General features: G+C 48.4%; 1 protein-coding gene across 2 annotated transcripts in view; it reads right to left on the reverse strand.

Moving 5' to 3' along the window:
- map1ab (microtubule-associated protein 1Ab) overlaps nucleotides 1–19033 on the reverse strand; it is a 57442-nt gene that overhangs the window by 8165 nt on the left and 30244 nt on the right. Inside the window, exons 4-5 of one of the 2 annotated variants that reach the window (XM_072282169.1) lie at nucleotides 7437–17940; nucleotides 3715–3947 (exon numbers count right to left, since the gene is read on the reverse strand). In XM_072282169.1, coding sequence (XP_072138270.1) covers nucleotides 3715–3947; nucleotides 7437–17790 — 10587 coding nt within the window. In that variant the 5' untranslated portion in view covers nucleotides 17791–17940. Of the gene's footprint in view, nucleotides 1–3714; nucleotides 3951–7436; nucleotides 17941–19033 lie in introns of both variants that reach the window. The other variant, XM_072282167.1, reaches the window with a different exon arrangement.

A 19033-nucleotide genomic window follows, 5' to 3' on the forward strand; every position in this document is an offset into this window, starting at 1 on the left:
CTGACGCCGACATACGAGCAGCCTTCACGAAGGTGAAGCCACAAAAGGCAACTGGGCCAGATGAAATACTTGGCCAAGTACTAAAGACCTGTTCTGTTCACTGTAATCTTTAACCTCACTTCAAGCAGGCTTCAATTATACTGGCGCCCAAGAACAGCCTCAATGACTATCGTCCAGGAGCACTTACATCCAGTGATGGAGTGTTTTGAGAGGATGATGATTGATGGAACATATCAAATCCTGCCTGAGAAGCAACTTAGATCAATTCCACTTGCCTACCGGAGCAACAGGTTCACAGCAGATGCCATCTCATTGGCTCTTCACCGCAATCCTGGAACATCTGGACAGCAAAGATGCATACATCAGGATGCTCTTTATTGACTACAGTTTGACGTTCAATACCATCATCCCCTCAAAACTAATCAATAAGCTTCAAGACCTTGACCTTAGGACATAGAACATAGAATAGTACGGCACAGTACAGGCCCTTTGGCCCACAATGTTGTGCCAACCCTCAAACCCTGCCTCCCATATAATCCCCCACCTTAAACTCCTCCATATACCTGTCTAGTAGTCTCTTAAACTTCACGAGTGTATCTGCCTCCACCACTGACTCAGGCAGTGCATTCCACGCACCAACCACTCTCTGAGTAAAAAACCTTCCTCTAATATCCCCCTTGAACTTCCCACCCCTTACCTTAAAGCCATGTCCTCTTGTATTGAGCAGTGGTGCCCTGGGGAAGAGGCACTGGTTATCCACTCTATCTATTCCTCTTATTATCTTGTATACCTGTATCATGTCTCCTCTCATCCTCATTCTCTCCAAAGAGTAAAGCCCTAGCTCCCTCAATCTCTGATCATAATCCATACTCTCTAAGCCAGGCAGCATCCTGGTAAATCTCCTCTGTACCCTTTCCAGTGCTTCCACATCCTTCCTATAGTGAGGCAACCAGAACTGGACACAGTATTCCAAATCTGGCCTAACCAGAGCTTTATAGAGCTGCATCATTACGTCGCGACTCTTAAACTCTATTCCTCAACTTATGAAAGCTAACACCCCATAAGCTTTCTTAACTACCCTATCTATCTGTGAGGTAACTTTCAGGGATTTGTGGACATGTACCCCCAGATCCCTCTGCTCCTCCACACTACCAAGTATCCTGCCATTTACTTTGTACTCTGCCTTGGAGTTTGTCCTTCCAAAGTGTACCACCTCACACTTCTCTGGGTTGAACTCCATCTGCCACTTCTCAGCCCACTTCTGCATACTATCAATGTCTCTCTGCAATCTTTGACCATCCTCTACACTATCTACAACACCACCAACCTCTGTGTTGTCTGCAAACTTGCCAACCCACCCTTCTATCCCCACATCCAGGTCGTTAATAAAAATCATGAAAAGTAGAGGTCCCAGAACAGATCCTTGTGGGACACCACTAGTCACAATCCTCCAATCTGAATGTACTCCCTCCACCACCACCCTCTGCCTTCTGCAGGCAAGCCAATTCTGAATCCACCTGGCCAAACTTCCCTGGATCCCATGCCTTCTGACTTTCTGAATAAGCCTACCGTGTGGAACCTTGTCAAATGCCTTACTAAAATCCATGTAGATCACATCCACCTTAATACCTCCTTGTGCAGTTGGATCCTGGACTTCCACAGTTGCAGACCCCATTCAGTTTGGATTGGCAACAACACCTCCTCCATGACCTCTATCAGCAGAGGTGAACCACAGGGCAGTGTGCTTAGCCCCCTGCTCTACTCACTTTACACCTATTACTGTGTGGCTAAGCACAGCTTCCCACCACATACAAGTTTGCTGATGACACCACTGTTGTTGGCCGAATCAGCATATAGGAGGGAGGTTGAAAATCTGGCTGAGTGGTGCCACAACAACAACCTCTCACTCAATGTCAGCAAGAACAAGGAGTTGATTATAGTCTTCAGAAGGAAAGCAGAGGTCCATGAGCCAGTCCTTACTGGAGGATCAGAATTGGAGAGGGTCAGCAACTTTAATTTCCTAGATGTTGTTATTTTTGTGTCCTGGGTTCAGCACACAAGTCCAATTATGGAGAAAGCATGCCAGTGCCTCTACTTCCTTAGGAGCTTAGGGAGATTCAGCATGCTATCTATAACTTCAACAAACAGATGTGTAGTAGAGAGTATATTGACTGGCTGCATCATAGCCTGGTATGAAAAAACCCAATGCCCTTGAACAGAAAATCCTACAGGTGAAGCCCTCACAACCGTTGAGCACATCTATATGAAATGCATGAAATGCTGTCACAGGAAAGCAGTATCAATTATCAGAGACCCTGCACAACTCAGTCCATGCTATCTTCTCGCTGTTGCTATCATGAACAAGGCACAGAAGCCTCAGGGCTCACATCACCAGGTTCTGGAACAGTTATTACCCCTCAACCATCAGGCTCTTGAACCAAACCTCACTCAACTTCAACTTGCCCCATCGTTGCACTGTTCCCAAAATCAATAGACTCATTTTCAAGAACTCTTCATCTCTTCTTGACATTTATTGCTTATTTATTATTATTATTTCTTCTTTTTGTATTTGCGCAGTTTGTAGACTTCTGCGCTCTGATTGAACATCCAAGTTGGGCAGTCTTTCATTGTTTCTGTTATGGTTATTATTCTATAGATTTCTTGACAATGTCCACAAGAAAATGAATCTCAGGGTTATATGTAGTGACATAGATGTACTTTGATAATAAAATTTACTTCCTTTGATGTACCGAGATATAGTGACACTACTCATACAGATCAATTATTGCACAGTGCATTGAGGTGGAACAGGGTAAAGCACTAACCATGCAGAATGAAGTGTGAAAGCAGCAGAAAGTGCAGTGCAGGCAGACAGTAAGCTGCAAGATCACAATGAGATAGATTGTGAGGCGAAGAGTCTGATAACAGCAGGATGGGATTGAGCCTGGTGGGAGGTGCTTTCAGTTGCCCGATGGGAGAGGGGAGGAAGGAGAATGGCCGGGTTGGGTGGGGACTCGAACTCGGCTGGCTGCTCATCTGGAGAGCCATCTATCTCAGGAGGGGAATGCACCCATTTCAACAGTGCAGCGTGGATTTGATGCACTGATTACTCACAGCTATTCTTTTATTTGGAAGTCTCCCCCAACTATATCTGGGACCTCAAAGAGATACTCACAATCACATCATGAGGAAATAAACACACTTACATTTCTATAGCAACTCCCTTGTCCTTTTCAGGATGTACAAAGGTGCTGTCAGACCAGTATGGTCGGTCACTGCAGCATAGGAGCCAATTTCAGCACAGTTAAGATCCCAAAAACACAGATCAAGTAATGACCTAATCAATTGTTTTGGATGATGCTGATCCTTGTCAACATTGTCCCAGATCTCCTGTGCACCTTGACAGAGCAGGAGAGGCGTTTGTCCAGTGTTCCACGTTCTCCTGACACAGCAGTTCCCGTGTCCCCGAGTGGGTCAGGAGTGCAGGGGCTGCACACCACGCCATGGTGACTCAGGAAGGCATGTCTGATGGAGTGTGTAGTGTGGTGGGGGCTGGAGAGTGTGAGGGTGTGTGTGTGTCTGTCTGTCTCTGTGGAAGGGGGAGGAGAGGGGGGGAGAGGGGGGAGATTGACTATGTGTCTGTGCCCGTGAGCGTCTGTACAAGCACGCTTGGAGAAACCAACCAGAAGGACGATCCGGGTACCAAATACCCACCTGAAGGTTGTTCCCCCATTGGGCCTTCCCATCCAACAGGGCATCCAACACGGCCCGGCTCGGCTCTCCGCTTCCAGGGTCGTTCCCGCTCACCACGTAATAGGAGGATCGGACACGCTTGAAGAATTCCTGGTCGACATTCTTCCCGCTGCAGTGGTTGGGAATGTACGCCAGGTCGACATACACAGGAGGGCCCGCGGGCACTCCTGAGCTGCTCTTGGTATTGGTTGGAGCTGCTGAGAGAGAACTCAGGGTTAGTGACCTTGTAAGAGGGCAGGACAAAGCAGGCCCAGCTTTGAAACCTCCACTTGCTCGCCCCGCTGTGAGGTGCAGTTAGTTGGTACTGCCCTCAACGCCTATCAAACCCTAAGATACAGGAGCAAGGACGAGCCACTGGGCCCATCGGGATCACTCTACCATTTGGTCTTGGTGGACTTTTCCTGTCTCAACCCCATTTTCCCACCTTCTCCAGTTATTTATTTAGAGATACAGATTTATTTAGTAACAAACCCTTCCGGTCCAACGAGTTTGCACCACCCAATTACATCGGTATGACCAGTCTGTACGTCTTTGGAACGTGGGAGGACTGGAGCACCCAAAGGAAACCCCTGCCCCCCCCCCCCCACGGTAACAGTGAAAACGTACAAACTCCTTACAGACAGCGGTGAAAATTGAATCTCGATCTCTGGTGCTGAAATAGCGTTGTTCCAACCACTCCCTCACCCTCCCAGATGTTGGATTAGACTGTTTAATTGTTATTTTCTTTGCAGTTTAACAATTAATTATCTGCTTGTAATTTTTATAGCTACTTATATAAATATAACTGTTTAGCATTCTCCCTAGTGGTCACGGTATGTATATACAGTTGTTCAGTGTGTCCCCTATAGTTACGTTTGTATGATTCTGGAAAGCTCTGTAAGATTCTCCAGTGCTACATTATTTGAATAAAATTGTGACAGGCATAGATAGATTAGACAACTAGCATTTTTTCCTAATACTAGGCAGAGGGATTAGTTTAATTCAGTATTTTGTTCAGCACAGGTACCGTAGGCCAAAGGGCCTATTTCTGTGCTGTACTGTCCTATCATTCAAATAAGGTGGCTGTTGAAATCATCGCAGGACTGAGAATAAGAGCCCAGACTATTCAAGGTGTTGGCGTGGCATTTTGTACCCAGGCTTGAAAGAGAAGAGGCTGAGTGAAGATTTCACTGAAGGCGACAGGTTCCGACAAGATAACACACTAAAGGTGTCCAGTGTGCAGGAAAACAGGTGTAAAAGCTCTATGGCTCTATGATTACCCCTCTCATGTATCGATACACAAAGGGAAATCATAGTCGTAGAGCACTACAGGTCAGAAGCAGGCCCTTCAGCCCATCTAGTCTGTACTGATTCTGCTAAGCCCCATCTACCTGTACCTGATACTAACCCTCCAAACCCTTCCCATCTATGTACCTATCCAAACCTCTCTTAACTGTTCCAATTCCACTGACAGCTCGTTCCACATTCACAACACCCTCTGAGTAAAGAAGTTCCCTCTCAGGTGCCCCTTAAAACAGTTCACTTTACAGCCCTAACCTATGACTCAACATCAAGTCCCCTCATAATTGTGTATACCTCTGTCAAATCTCCCCTCATTCTCCTACACTCCAGCCAATAAAGTCCAAACCTATTCAACCTGTCCCTATAACTCGGAGAACGGCGTCTTCTTACATGGAGAAGAGTGTCACTGATGGTGAGGTACTGGAAGTGGTCACACGTATACAGGAAAGGAAAGATAGGAAAGAATTAGAGGGTTTAGGCCAAATGCAGGCAACAGGGACTCGGCTGGATGAGCCAAGGGGTCTGTCTCCCTGCTGTATCACCCCATGACCCACTGCAGTTCAGAATCCAGCGCCTTCAGAAATGAGCTGGACAGGCAGGAGAGACGAGAGTCTGCTGGGCCATGGGGCGTGAGGCTCCTCTGCAAGCAGCTGTCACGGATTTGAAGGACCAAATTAACTCTATCCTAGAATTCCAGGTCAGCTTGGATTTTTCTCCACGTCAGCTGAACTTGAATGTTACATTCTGCTTTAATAAACCCTGACTTGAAGCCATTTGGCCCTGGCGTCGACTGGCTCCTGAGAAGGTGACAGTAAAAGTCCTTTAAACCCTGGTTAAACCACACTTGGAATATTGTATTCAATTCTGGTCACCTCACTATAGGAAAGACGTGTAAGTTTTAGAAAGGGTGCAGAGGAGCTACCTGGATTAGAGAACTTGTCTTACACGGATACGCCGAGCGACCTAGGGCTTTTCCCCTTGAAGTGACTTGACATAGAATGGAGAACCAGACTTTTTCCCAGGGTGGAAATGATTAATACCAGGGGGCATAACTTCATGGTGATTGAGCAAAGTACAGGGGGGTGTCAGAGGTAAGTTTGTTTTTTTACTCAGGCAGTGGTGGGTGGATGGAATGCTCTGCCGGGGAAGGTGGTAGAGACAGATACAAAGTATGGGGGGGGGGGGTGGTGTCAGAGGTGAGTTTGTTTGTTTGTTTTTACACACAGAGTGGTGGGTGCATGGAATGCTCTGCCAGTGATGGTGGTAGGGGTATTTCAGAAACTCTTAGATAGGCACATGGATGGAAGAAAGATGGAGGGCTATTTGGGAGGGAAGGATTAGGCTGATTTTAGAGTGGGTTAAAAGATTGTCACAGCATTGTGGGTCCATGGGCCTGTCCTGTGCTGCAATATTCTATGTTCTGCACGGGGGAACTTTAACACAGCATCAGCTTGTTGCCAATTTCCCCGAACAAAAGGCATTCTCTTTTACAAAAACAGAACACATCCTTTGAAGAACAAATACATTAGGCAGAACGTTGTAGCAGAGACGGTGTTTATGGGCTATTTGACCAGTGTGCAGAGATAGGACTTTTTTTGTTGTTTGGGGACAGACACAATTATCTCATCACGCTCTGCAAACAAAGAGAGAAGTCACTCACACCCTGAAGCAGAGAAATGGTGGAAAGGGTGCTTGTTGTAACACTGGGAGTTTAGGATTTGTAAGATTATGGTGGCATTGACCTGACCACCTCTGGCAATATTGGAATGGCGGTGGTCCCAGCACATTCGCTTTCCCCCAGCACTGACAGAGTGGCTGCCGTGTGCACTGTCTTCAAGTTCTCTGCCCAGGCCATTCCACCGACGCTTGCTAACCCACCCACCACCCCTACCAACCAGTAGGAGGACAGTCATGGTATGGGGACACCACCACCTGAAGGTTCCCCTCCTAGACACACACCATCCCAACTGGGGATAAAACCGGCCACACCCAGCAGGTCAGGCAGCATTTGTGGAGAGAGAAAATCAGTCAACCGGATCCTTCAGATGAGGTGGCCCAGACCTTTGCTCTCTCCACGGATGCTGTCCGATCTGTGAGTGTTTTCTGTTGTTCTTCCTTCAGGTTTTCAACATCAGCATCTTTCTGTTTTCAACCTAACTTTGAAGCCCATCGCAGGACGTCCATCTGACTCAAGTCCTGCAACTCACTGTCCATCAGCAATTTGTGGGGAAGGACTGAGTAGATTTGAGAGGCATTTCTCCACCTTAGATCATAAGATATGGGAGCATTTTCATGAACCTCCTCTGGTCCCTCTCCAATGCCTCCTTTCTCAAGGGTGCTGGGCAATCAAAGGGAACATTCACTGTGGTCTCTCTCCCCAAGGACTGAGTTTGATCTCTTACCTGAGGCGGACTTGATCCCATTCACCAGCGCCTTGGGCTGGCTGGACCTGGAGACATCGTCCCTGTCCTCAGCTCGGGACACATGAGTCTCGCCGGCTTTGGAAGCTCGAGTCGGTTTCTCAGCCGCCTCCCTCTCCTTCTTCTTGCTGGCTGACGCTTTCGGGGACCTCTCACCGGGCTCTTTGGGTGAGGTGGACTTGGCGGGAGTGGCGGGGTGCTTGGCTTTGCTCTCGGCCTTGCGGCCTGGTGAGGCTGCCTTGGACTTCGCTGTCTTCCTGGTGCCCTTGGCCTTGTCCTTCAGCTCCTTCCTCAGCAGCCGGCCTGGGTCACCACCTAGCACCTCGGGGTCCACCATGCAGACATCGGGGGGCGGGGGCTGGGGCTGAGGGTCCGCGGCAGGGGCGGGCAACGGGTCGGGACCTGGCCGTGGGTGCGGTGTGGCGCCAGTGCCTTTGTCCACTGGCAGGAAGTCACCGTCCTCGTCCGAGTCGATGGGCCCCTCAGCCGTAATGGAGGGGCAGTCCTCTGTCTCAGGTGGCACATCCGAGTCTGAATTGAGGGGTGGTGACTCACTGCCGGAAGTAGGTGGACTATCGGGGCGCATTTGCCCTGGGACTTCCGGCCTCCAGGTATCTTCCCCACCCCTACTCGTGGCCTGGGGGCGAACGTCCTCCTCCATTTCCAGCTGGGGGCTGGGATTAATGAAGGACGGCGACAGCTCACCCTTCAGGAGCTTGTGGTCACTGCAGGAGAAGCTAGGCCCAGTGCCTCCGGGCTGAGGTTCAGACCCCTCTGAAGGCCGCAGTATCGTCCCCTGGGATGGAGGCAGTGAAGATGGCCGGGCTGTAAGCTCAACCTTTGAGGCTGAATCCAGGCTGGTGCTTGCATCCCTCTCCTTGCCCAGCGAGCTCCAGGCTGGCACTGACGCAAAGCCTGTCTCCGTTGGCCCGTTGGCTTCTGGTGTGGCCAGGGGAGGTGGCAGGTCTGGGGCCTGGCGCTCAGTTGGGCCTCCCGCTCCTGGCCCAGGCTTGGCAGCTTGGAAATCCCCTCCCAAATCTTCAGCATCTGCTTTAGGGGCTGACCCCTGGCACTCAACCCTGCAGGACAAGGTGGAGTCCTCGATGTCACACAGGTAGGCCGGGCTGTGTTCTACCAGGGTCACCTCCTCGGCTTCAGCAGCCTGGTGTATGGCCTTGTCCGCAGGAACCAAGGGTGACACTTCGTCCAGACTCCTCGCCGGGGTTCCAGCCTCGAGGGGCAGGTGCATCCCCTCAACAGGCCGTTGGGAACTGGCCCCCTCCACTGAGGGCCCACTCCCTGTTGAGTCGCTGGCACTCTGATCACGGGCTGCAGACTCTTCGGGCGAGGAGGGAGCAAGCTCCTGGGTGGGGCTTGGAGAAAAGGCATCTTGGGATACTTCCAAATATTCGTCCTTCAGGCCTTCGGCAGGAAGAGGAGCCGCACACAACTTCTCCTTGGTCAAGGAAGAATATTCCAAGGTAGCAGCAGAGGGTTTCTCCTCCTTGTCTGCGCCGGAATGTTCGGCACTGGCTGCCCAGAGCTCCTGCTGGGTGGTTAGGAGCCCCTGGCCCAGGCCAAGGGAATCGGGGCCCCATTGCTCAAAATGTCCCTCCTGGGGTTTGGCTTTGCTGGGATCTTTCCCTTCCACCTTTGCAACTTTGGCAATCTTTCCTGTAAATATCTCGCTTGGTGGGTCCTCAGGAGATGGTGTGTGAGATGGAGTGGATGGAACTTTGGAGTCCTCCTCCTCCTCCTCCTCCTCAGCTGCTTTGGCGCAGGGGTAGTCCAGTCCACAGGGAAAGCTCTGCAGGGCTTCCTTGTGGACACTGGGAGTTGGGATGCCTGCATCCTGGCGGCCAAGAGAGAGCGGTTCCTCCTTAGACTTGGCTGGCCTCTGCTCCGCAGCTCCTGGCAACGTGGGCTCCAGCTGGTGTTGCTGTGTCCAAGGGGGCTGGGGGCTGGGGGAGCGAGCCCTCCCATCTAGATCTGCTCGTAGGCAGCTTGCTCCCTTTTCCCCTTCCGGCTGCTCCTTCTCTGACTTGTCCTTGGCACCTTTCTCCAGTTCAGAGTCACTACTGCTCTCACTTGCTTCCTTCACATAGTATCCCAGGACACTGGATTCTGGTGTTTTCTGCTTGGCTGCGCTGGTCCCAAACACGCTAGAGTCAATGTGGGGCCGTTCTGTGTACGCTAGCGAGGAGGAAGAGCTGTCTTTGGACTCTGGGCTGCTTAGGGCCGAAGTCTTCCTTCCTTCGGGAGAGATAGGGCTGAGAGAGTCTGAGGTTCCTTCGCCCAAACTGGGCTCCAGCTTCAGTTCAGAATGCGGCTTGTCCTTGGCATCAGTCGTCGAGACATCTTTCGATGATGGAGCAAGGGGCGAGGGAAGTTCTGGAATTTGGGAATATCCCAGCGCCCTCTCAGTCCTTGTTTCAGTTGTCGTGTGTGTTGGTTGCTCCCCACCCATGGGGCTGTGCTGGGAGGGCTCCTTTTCTGACGGTGACATGCGGAGCGTGGGTTCTTTCTCTGCCTTTCTAGACTCCCAGGCCACCCCGAATGGTGTGTCCAGAGGCTGTGATAGCTGATGGAATCCAAGAGGCTCAACTTCCTTTTGTGGCTTGCAGAGGTCTTTAAGCCCTGGGAGCTTGCTCTTCTCATCCACCTCAGAGTAACTGAATGCTTTCATCTCGGTATCTGGGTCCTTGTCTCCCTCTACTGAAGTGCCAGTGTAGCATTCTTCAGCAACAAGCCCAAAACTGTTCCACTTCGCCTCTGAACAGGTCACCTTCTGGTAATCCAATTGAGTGAAGGGAATTCCCTGCTCTTCACTAGGAGGATGCATTGTACGGCCGTAATCTTGTTCATCAGGTGCAAAATCCTTTCCACAAGTCAAGGCTTCACTTTCTTTGAACACGGATGTGTACAAACTCCCATCTGGTGGAGGGTAGGCCTGTTCCTGAGAAATTTTCTCCTCTTTTCTCAGGGTTTCCCCAGGGAGAACATCCAACTTCTTCACTTCCTTCTCGCCTGCCGATTCTCTTGCCGTTTCCAGAGTTGTCACTACTGTGGTGGACGTAGCGGTGGGCTTTGACCCTGCCCCTGTCCACAAGTCCTCAGGTTGTGGGATAGGTGTAGTTAAAGGCTTTGACTCCAAAGAGAGGTCCCGCTCCTTCTCAAAGGCACTGTCAGAGGCAGGTGGAAGCTGGCTGCTTCCTGGCTCAACAGACCAAGAGTAGTCAAACCCAGAGGAAGGCTCCCTCTTTTCACCTGTGTAGCAAGAATATTGGACTTCACTGCCTTTTTCTTTATCTCCACTCCCAGCTAGTCGAACCTCTCCTGTAAGTTTCTCAGTTGGCCAGTCCTCGGGAGATGGTGTGTGGGGCAGAGCACTACTAACTTTGGATTCTTCCTGCGTGTAGGATTGAGATTGATAGGAAGGGGGATCCCACTTACTGAAATCGACCACAGGCTTTGAATCAGTGCTCACCAACTCCGTTTTGCCTTTTGATAGTCCCTCTGTCTCTGAAGGGGACACCTCACCTCCTTTGGGGCTCTTGTGTCCAACAAGGGGTTCCCATGTATCTGGTTTTGTGGTGACATCTTCAGGCGCGCAAACAGATTCTGCTTTATCCATTACCTGGCCTTCGAGTTCGCCCTTCAGATACAGTGAAGGTTCTGATATTAACAGCTTGTTCAGTAAATTTTCGTCTTTTAGTTCTACAGGACTTACTTTGTCCTTCTGGTCTGCTAATGTCATGTCTTTAGGGAGAGATTGCTTTGAAATTTCCTCCTTGCTTTGCGGCTTCCCGGCAGTTGGTATTAGTTCCATAACATCAGGAAGATCTTGATCTTCTGATGAATATACTGCCTCTGCTATTCTTTCTCCTTGCCCTTTCAGTTGGTCTTGCTTCTCAGTGATAGATTTTTCTGTTATATCGACTTCAGTTGTAGCTGGAGAGTATTCAGCTTTAAAATGGATATCTTCAGTTGGTGCATACCCCTTTTCCAAATCACCAGTGGGGTATTTTTCTGTTGTTGTAGCTTGTAATTTTTCTATTCTTTCTTCTAATTCGCCAGATATCTTTAACTGTGCATCCTTGTCCACTTTTTCTGCTATTTGTTCCATTTCTAACCCATACTTTTCCATCTTCTCAACCTCTGTAGGTTTCTTCTCTGCGCCTTTTTCCAATTTTCCAAAGTCTACAACTCCACCCTCCAACACATCTGCTGGTTTTGTCTGCAAAATGTCTTCTTCCTTCTTTATGGCACCTAGAACTTTTTTCTCTGGAAGCTCTTTGTCCATCTTTTCAACATCTTCAACTTTCTTTCCCAGTTCGCTCTCTAGGTCCACTCTCGATACCTTTGCAGTGTCCGGTGATTCCAGCTCCAGCTCCTCTTGTTCACTCTTTCCAACACCCAGACAGATCTTGTCCAATTCTTTGTATTCAATATTATCAACAGATTTTTTCTCCGAAATTTCTTGTTCAGTCTTTTCCCCATCTCCAAGTCTCTTTTCCAAATCATCTTTCTCACTCTTACCAATATCAAATGAGGTCTTTTCTAATTCTTTGTGTTCAATTTTGGTATCAATAGACTTCTTCTCCACTATCTCTTGTTCTATCTTTCCAACATCTCCAGATTTCTTTTCCAAATCCTCTTTCTCACTTTTGACAACATCCACGGTAATCTTTGCCAGCTCCTTATCTTCAACCTTGCCATCATCAATACACTTCTTCTCTAACATCTCTGGTTCAATCTTCACAACATCTCCTGGCACCTTTCCCAAATCCTCTTTCTCACTCTCCATTTCCTCAGTCCTTCCAACAACCATAGACATTTTCTCCAATTCCTTATCTCCAATCTTCTTTTCCAGCTCCTCTTTTTCAATCTTTCCAACATCTCCATGTCCTTTTTCCAATTCTTTCTCAATCTTACTAGCATCTGTAGTTATTTTCTCTAATTTCCCAGATTCAGTCTTTCCAATCTCAATAGATTCCTCCTCAGGCAACTTGTGGTCAATCTTTTCAATTGCACCAGCTCCTTCTTCTTTTTCCAAATGTTCAACATCGATAGGTTTTGTCTTTAATTCTTCTTTAATCATCTTTTCAATCTCACCAGCTCCCTTTTCCTTTTCCAAATCTTCAACATCGATAGATTTTGTCTTTAATTCTTCTTTAACCATCTTTTCAATCTCACCAGCTCCTTTTTCTTTTTCCAAATCTTCAACGTCGATAGATTTTGTCTTCAATTCTTCTTTAACCATCGTTTCAATCTCACCAGCTCCTTTTTCCTTTTCCAAATATTCACCGTCGATAGATTTTGTCTTCAATTCTTCTTTAACCGTTGTTTCAATCTCACCAGTTTTTTCCTTTTCCAAATCTTCAATGTCGATAGATTTTGTCTTCAATTCTTCTTTAACTGTCTTTTCAATCTCACCAGCTCCTTTTTCCTTTTCCAAATCTTCACCATCGATAGATTCTGTCTTCAATTCTTCTTTAACCATCTTTTTAATCTCACCAGCCTTTTCCAATTCCAAATCTTCAACTTCGATAGATTTTGTCTTCAATTCTTCTTTAACTGTCTTTTCAATCTCACCAGCCTTTTCCTTTTCCAAATCTTCAACTTCGATAGATTTTGTCTTCAATTCTTCTTTAACTGTCTTTTCAATCTCACCAGCTTTTTCCTTTTCCAAATCTTCAACTTCGATAGATTTTGTCTTCAATTCTTCTTTAACTGTCTTTTCAATCTCACCAGCTTTTTCCTTTTCCAAATCTTCAACTTCGATAGATTTTGTCTTCAATTCTTCTTTAACTGTCTTTTCAATCTCACCAGCTTTTTCCTTTTCCAAATCTTCAACTTCGATAGATTTTGTCAATTCTTCTTTAACTGTTTTTTCAATCTCATCAGCTCCTTTTTCCTTTTCCAAATGTTCAACATCGATAGGTTTTGTGTCTAATTCCTCTTTAACCACCTCTCTATGAATTAAGACATCTTTCTTCAATTCTTCCTTCTCACTCTTTCCGACATCAATAGACATTTTCTCCATTTCATGTTCAGTTTTGCTAATTTCTTCAGGCATTTTCTGCAGATCTTTTTCCATCTGCTCAGCTTTGACAGTTTTCTTCTCCATTTCCTCCTCCTCACATTTTCCAACATCAAGGGAGATATCCATTTCCTTCTGTTCAATTTTTCTATCGCTGATGGACTTCTTGTCTAACATTTCTTCTGCAATTTTGTCAACATCTCCAGGTCTCTCATCCAAACTGATTTTCTCACTCCTTCCCAAATCAAGAGAGATCTTCCCCAAGTCTTCCTCTTTTGTCTTTCCCTCGTCAAGAGAGATTGTCTTTTGTTCTACGATATCTGCTGCTGTAGATTCCTTCACTGGAGTCTCTTTAGTTATCTTCTCAGTAAAAGCAGATGGCTCCTCTTTGTCAATTTTTTCGACAGGTTCGGGTTTCTGTTCCAAAAGATCTGAAGTCTTTTTGGGTTCAGATTTTGCAGGTTTTGATTCTGAGACAAATTTTTCTGCCTCTTCAGGAGCAGCAGGTTTCTTCACTGCTTCTTTATCCACCTTTGCAGCATCCTCTCGTTCCTCAAGGAATTCTTCCCCGAGCTTCTCAGCAGCTGCCAGTTTCTCCTCGGGGATCTCCATCTTGGTCAGAGTAGGCTTCCAGTCCTGAATATCCCTCTCCATTTTCTCGGTCGTTGCATGTTCAGTCTCGTGGGCATCTTTTTCCATTTTCTCTATTGCTCGGAACTCCTGTGAGTGCATCAGATCCTCTTTTGAAGTCAGCTCAGGACGCTGAAGGTCAGGGCTCAGGGCAGCTGGTGGACAAGGCAGAGCAGGTTCTTTGAGGGAGTCGGACTTTGGTGACAAGTCACCAAGAGGACTCTCCCTTGAACTGGGCAAGTCTTCGCTTCTAAGTGGTTCCTCAGTGACTATGGATGTTTCCTGTGCTGCCTGATCTTCCAGCTCAGTCTCAACAGAGTCAGTTCTCTCCTCAACTGGCGACTGGTGGAAAGGGGTGTGTCCTGCACTGGTGGGACCCGACTGAGTAGGCGAGGCCATTTTCACTGTGCTTTCATCAGGGCTGATGCACTTCTCGTCACTTTCTGGCAAGTCTGCGTCGAAATGCAGGGCATGCTTAGGCTTGGCATCAGTACCCCGAACATCCATGGTTTGGTCGGCAGTGGTAAACTCATCTGGCAGGACGGGAGATGGGGTGGTCTTTTCTGGGAACATTGCAGCGTATTGCTCTTTAAGCTTAGTTGGAACCTCAACATTTGGTGTCTGGTCCTCCTCTTCCTCCTCCTCCTCCTCCATTTTGGCAACTTCGACAATGGGGTGAGAGTCCTCAGAAGGTGGCGATTTGAAGTACTTGTCCTCCTCCAACGAGGAAGTTGGGGATATGGTGCCCGCGGACGGGATGTAGTCTCTGCCCTGGGTGGCCTCTGTCCTGGAGGAGGCCATGCTGTTGACAGTGTCAAGCAACAGGGAACTCTTCCCGGTCTCCTCGGTCTGGGGTGCCGTTACCGAAGCCACTGACTGATCCTCTGCCATGGACGTGGCAAAGGAAGAGAGCTTATCGCATTCAGTGATGGAAGCCGCGGAAGAGATGTGCTCTTCCTCAGCCAGCGGGGCTGCAACGATCTCCGAGGGATAGATGACTATCTCCGGCTCCTCCCTCGTAAAGCCCTTGGCTGCCATCTCTGCTCCTGCCATGGCCTTGATCTCCTTCATTCCGTGAACGGCATCGAACGACCTTGTGTCGTCTGGCACGGAGATGTCATATGTGTCGACTTCGTATCTTAGGTGAGATATTTGGTCTTCTTGTTCGTCATGAATCTCTTCGTCGGAAATAGTTTGCTCTGTCTCAGAATAGCCGGGGATGGTTTCGTCCTGGATGTACGAGATGGGCTCGCCCGCTGGTCCAGGAGCAGGCAGGAGCTGTATTGGCACTGAGTCTTCCTTGGCCTTCACTGCTCTGGCTTCTTGTCGTGGAACCTGCTTCTCAGCCGGAAGTGTTTCACGCTCAAGAACGTCCTTGACTTGTTTCTCACTGGGGTGCAGCTGGTCATCCAGGTCCTCGTGGAGTGCACCTTCCTGTTCCTTGGCTTTTACTTTCTTGTCTTCATCTATAGCTTCCACCGTTTCTTCCAGTTCTGCCTTCTCCACCACCTCTTCACCCTCACTTTCCTCAACCTGCTCCCTTGTCTCCATTGATTCAATGTATCGCTTACACTTCTCCATTTCTTCCTCTTCATCCTTCCTTCTGATCTCTTTTCCCAGTGTTTCTGGAGGTGCCACTTGTTCTTCAGCCTGGTATTCCTCAGGCTCTTCATCACGTCGGGGCTCTAACCTATCCTTAGTGACAGCTTCTTCATCCTTTTTTACCATAACCATTTTTTCTTCCAACTCGCTCATTTCCAGCGACTCTTCCAAGGCGACACTTTCATCTTCCAGGATCTTCTCTACTGAAGGTTCAGGCTGGCCGATGACCTCCTCCTCGAGAGGTGTCACTTCCTCTGCAGCTGCTGGGATTATCTCCTCTGCAGATTCTAGAGGGGCCTTAGAGTCAACATCAGGTGGTCTGGCGATCTCCTGCTCAGGGCTGGCCTTCAGCTGGTCTGGTGGTTTTCTCTCCTCCACCTCAGCCGTTTCTTCCACATCGCTAGGACCTCTGGCTGGCTCTACAGAAACAGCCTCAACTTTGGCTGCTTCTTCAGTCCTCAGCTGTTCAAAGTCCTTGGATAGGTCCTCGGGTGAAGACATGATGGACCTCTCCTCCTGTAACAGAGCTGCCGTTGGCTCTGGAGGTGTTGGTTTCGCCAGGGCAGGCTCACTCTTTGGCTCCACCTCATCTTTTCCTTTAGAAACTTTGCCTTTGGCTTCTGTTTTCTTGCCCGGCACCTTCACCTTGTGTAGTGTTTTTCTGACTTCTGGAGTGAACGGCTTTAAATCAGCTTTCAGCAGTTTCTTTGACTCCTTCTTGGCCTCCTTTTCCTTCTTCTTCTCATCTTTCTTCACCTCCTTTTTCTCCTCTTTTTTCACATCTTCCTTCTTAACCTCTTTCTTCTCCTTTTTGATCTCTTTTTTCTCCTTGTCTTTCTTTTCTTCTGATTTTGCCTGCTTGTCTTTTGCATGTTTTTTGACAGTCTTCTCCTTGGACAACTTTTTCTTCTCTGTTTTAATTATGTCGGTTGAGGCCTTCTCCACTTCTGTTTTCCCCTTCTTCTCCTCCTTCTTTTCTAATTTGTTCTCCTTCAGCACCTCTGCCTTAACCTCGGGGTGTTTTGTCACCGTCTCTTCTGTGGGCTCTTCCTTTTTCACTGGCTTGGGGGCAGCTGGCTTTGGCGAGGACTTGAGGCTCTCCTTGCTGTCCGTCCTCTGTCTCATCTTCGTCTGCTTCACCGCAGGTGGGGTTAAACCACCCGTGAGGTCCTTCTGTGTGGCCACTGGGTATTTGAGGAAGTCCAGGTGCTTTAGCTTCTCCAGCCCTTCCAAGATCTTGTTCTGCGGTGCGTTGCCAGGGAACAACACTCGGACTATCTTCTCGGAGGGATTGGCTGGGTGCCACACGACCAGAGCTGTGATGGATGTGAGGTATGGGACTGAAATCTCTCCCTCTTTGCCATTGGGAAGAATGATGCCAGTCTTTGCTTTGCTGTTACCTGCCCACTTCTGCATAAGGAATTGCATTTCCTTGCTGTCTTTGACTGGATTGAGGATATACATGTCTAATCGGCCAACTCCCATTTTGTGGAATAGTGGAATAGGGTCAATAGTAGCTCCAACAACCCTATTGAGAGGTTCTGGCTTGACCCCCAGCTTAGTCAGGTACTGTAATGTTAAGCAGGCTTCTTCAATGCTTCTCTTCACCTTCATGGAGGGCTCCTGTGTTTTCAGTTTATCGGGTACGTTGAAGAAAACCACGCCCAGCTCTGGGGAGATAAGGTTCTTGATCCAGTCACTGTAAGTTGTGGAGCCTTGTGACTGCTCCTCGTCCAGCTCCGCAATCTTTCTCTGCAGAAGCCCGTTAATCCCGGGCAGATTGTCGGCCCCGATGTGCGTCAGTAGGATTGAGTCGATCCTGTCCAGGTGACGCACCAGCTTCCAGAAGCATGACTTCCTCTCGGAACCGCCGTCCACCAGGATGTTAAAGCCGTTGACAGCAAAGAGCGCCGAGTCGCCCCTCCCGCCAGGGAAGATGTAGCAGCATGGCTTGGAGAGCTTGAGGAAGCCCCCCGAGGTCGGAGGTTCCAGCAGGTCAAAGGGCGAGGGCACCTCGACAGATTCTGTGAGGTACTCTGTGAACTCAGAGACGCCATCCATCTCGGGCAGGGTGGGCGCCGGGTTCAGCTGAATATTGATGAATCCCTGGAGATTGTGTTGCTTGAGGTTGCTCCAATCTCCTTCGCCAGGGTGACAGACGGTAATGCAAGCCTTGGAATCGGCTTCAGCACTGCTCAGTAGCTCTGTCACCTGAAACAACAGCACGTAGAGAAAATCAGACAAGCAGAGAAGATACAAATAGGTATGACATGTACAGTGAGGGAAAGATACGTTCAAAGGAAATGTTGTACAGACAAGGACTTTATTTCCTGGATTTGAGGACATTGAGGAGTAACTGGACTGAACTAGCAGAGGAAAGAGTGAGCAGTTTCAAGTTTTGGGATGTCAACATCACTGATGATTTACCCTGAGCCCAACATTTTGATATAATGACAAAGAAGGCACAACTGCTGCTATATTTCATTAGGACTTTGAGGAGACTTGGTATGTCACCACAGACTCTTGCAAACTTCTGCAGATGCACTAGCTGGTGGCATCACTGTCTGGTAGGGAGGAGCCACTACACAAGATCAGAAAAAGTTGCAGAGGGTTGCAAACTCAGCCAGCTTCATCACAGGCACGAGTCCCACTGCACTGAGGATGTGATGCCTCAGGAAGGCAGCATTCATCATTTTGACCCTCCCCACCCTCTCCTCATTACTACCATCAGAAAGGAGTCACAGGAGTTTGAAGATGCACACTCCAAGTTTTAGGAACAGCTTCTTCCCCTCTGCCATCTGAATGGACAATGAACCAGGAACCATGAACATGACTTCAATATTTTTGCTTTCTTTCTGCGCTTCACTGCTGCCACAAATCAATAAAATTCATGATCTATACAGTGATAGGAAACCTAATGCTGACACTGACTAGAACTTTATTTCATGGAAGGCAGGAGACTGAGAATTGACTGGATACAAAATTACGCCAGGCACAGACAGGGAGAGGGAATGGTCTCTTTCTCAGGGAAGACGTGCTATTAACAAGAGGTTTAAGATCAAGGGGAGAGATTTAAAAGGAGCCTCGGGGCAGATTTTCACGCAAAGGGTGGTGCTTATTTAGAATGAGCTGCCAGAAATAAAGGCCGAGGCAGATAAAGATTAGCTTTATTTGTCACATGTACATCAAAACATACAGTGAAATGTCATTTGGGGCAATGGCCAACACTGTCCAAGGATGTGCTGGGGGCAGCTCGCTAGTGTTGCCATGCTTCCACTGGCAATGTAACGTGCCCGCCATTTAT

This window comes from Mobula birostris, chromosome 18 (assembly GCF_030028105.1).
Source record: "Mobula birostris isolate sMobBir1 chromosome 18, sMobBir1.hap1, whole genome shotgun sequence".
NCBI classification, from domain to species: Eukaryota; Metazoa; Chordata; class Chondrichthyes; order Myliobatiformes; family Myliobatidae; genus Mobula; species Mobula birostris.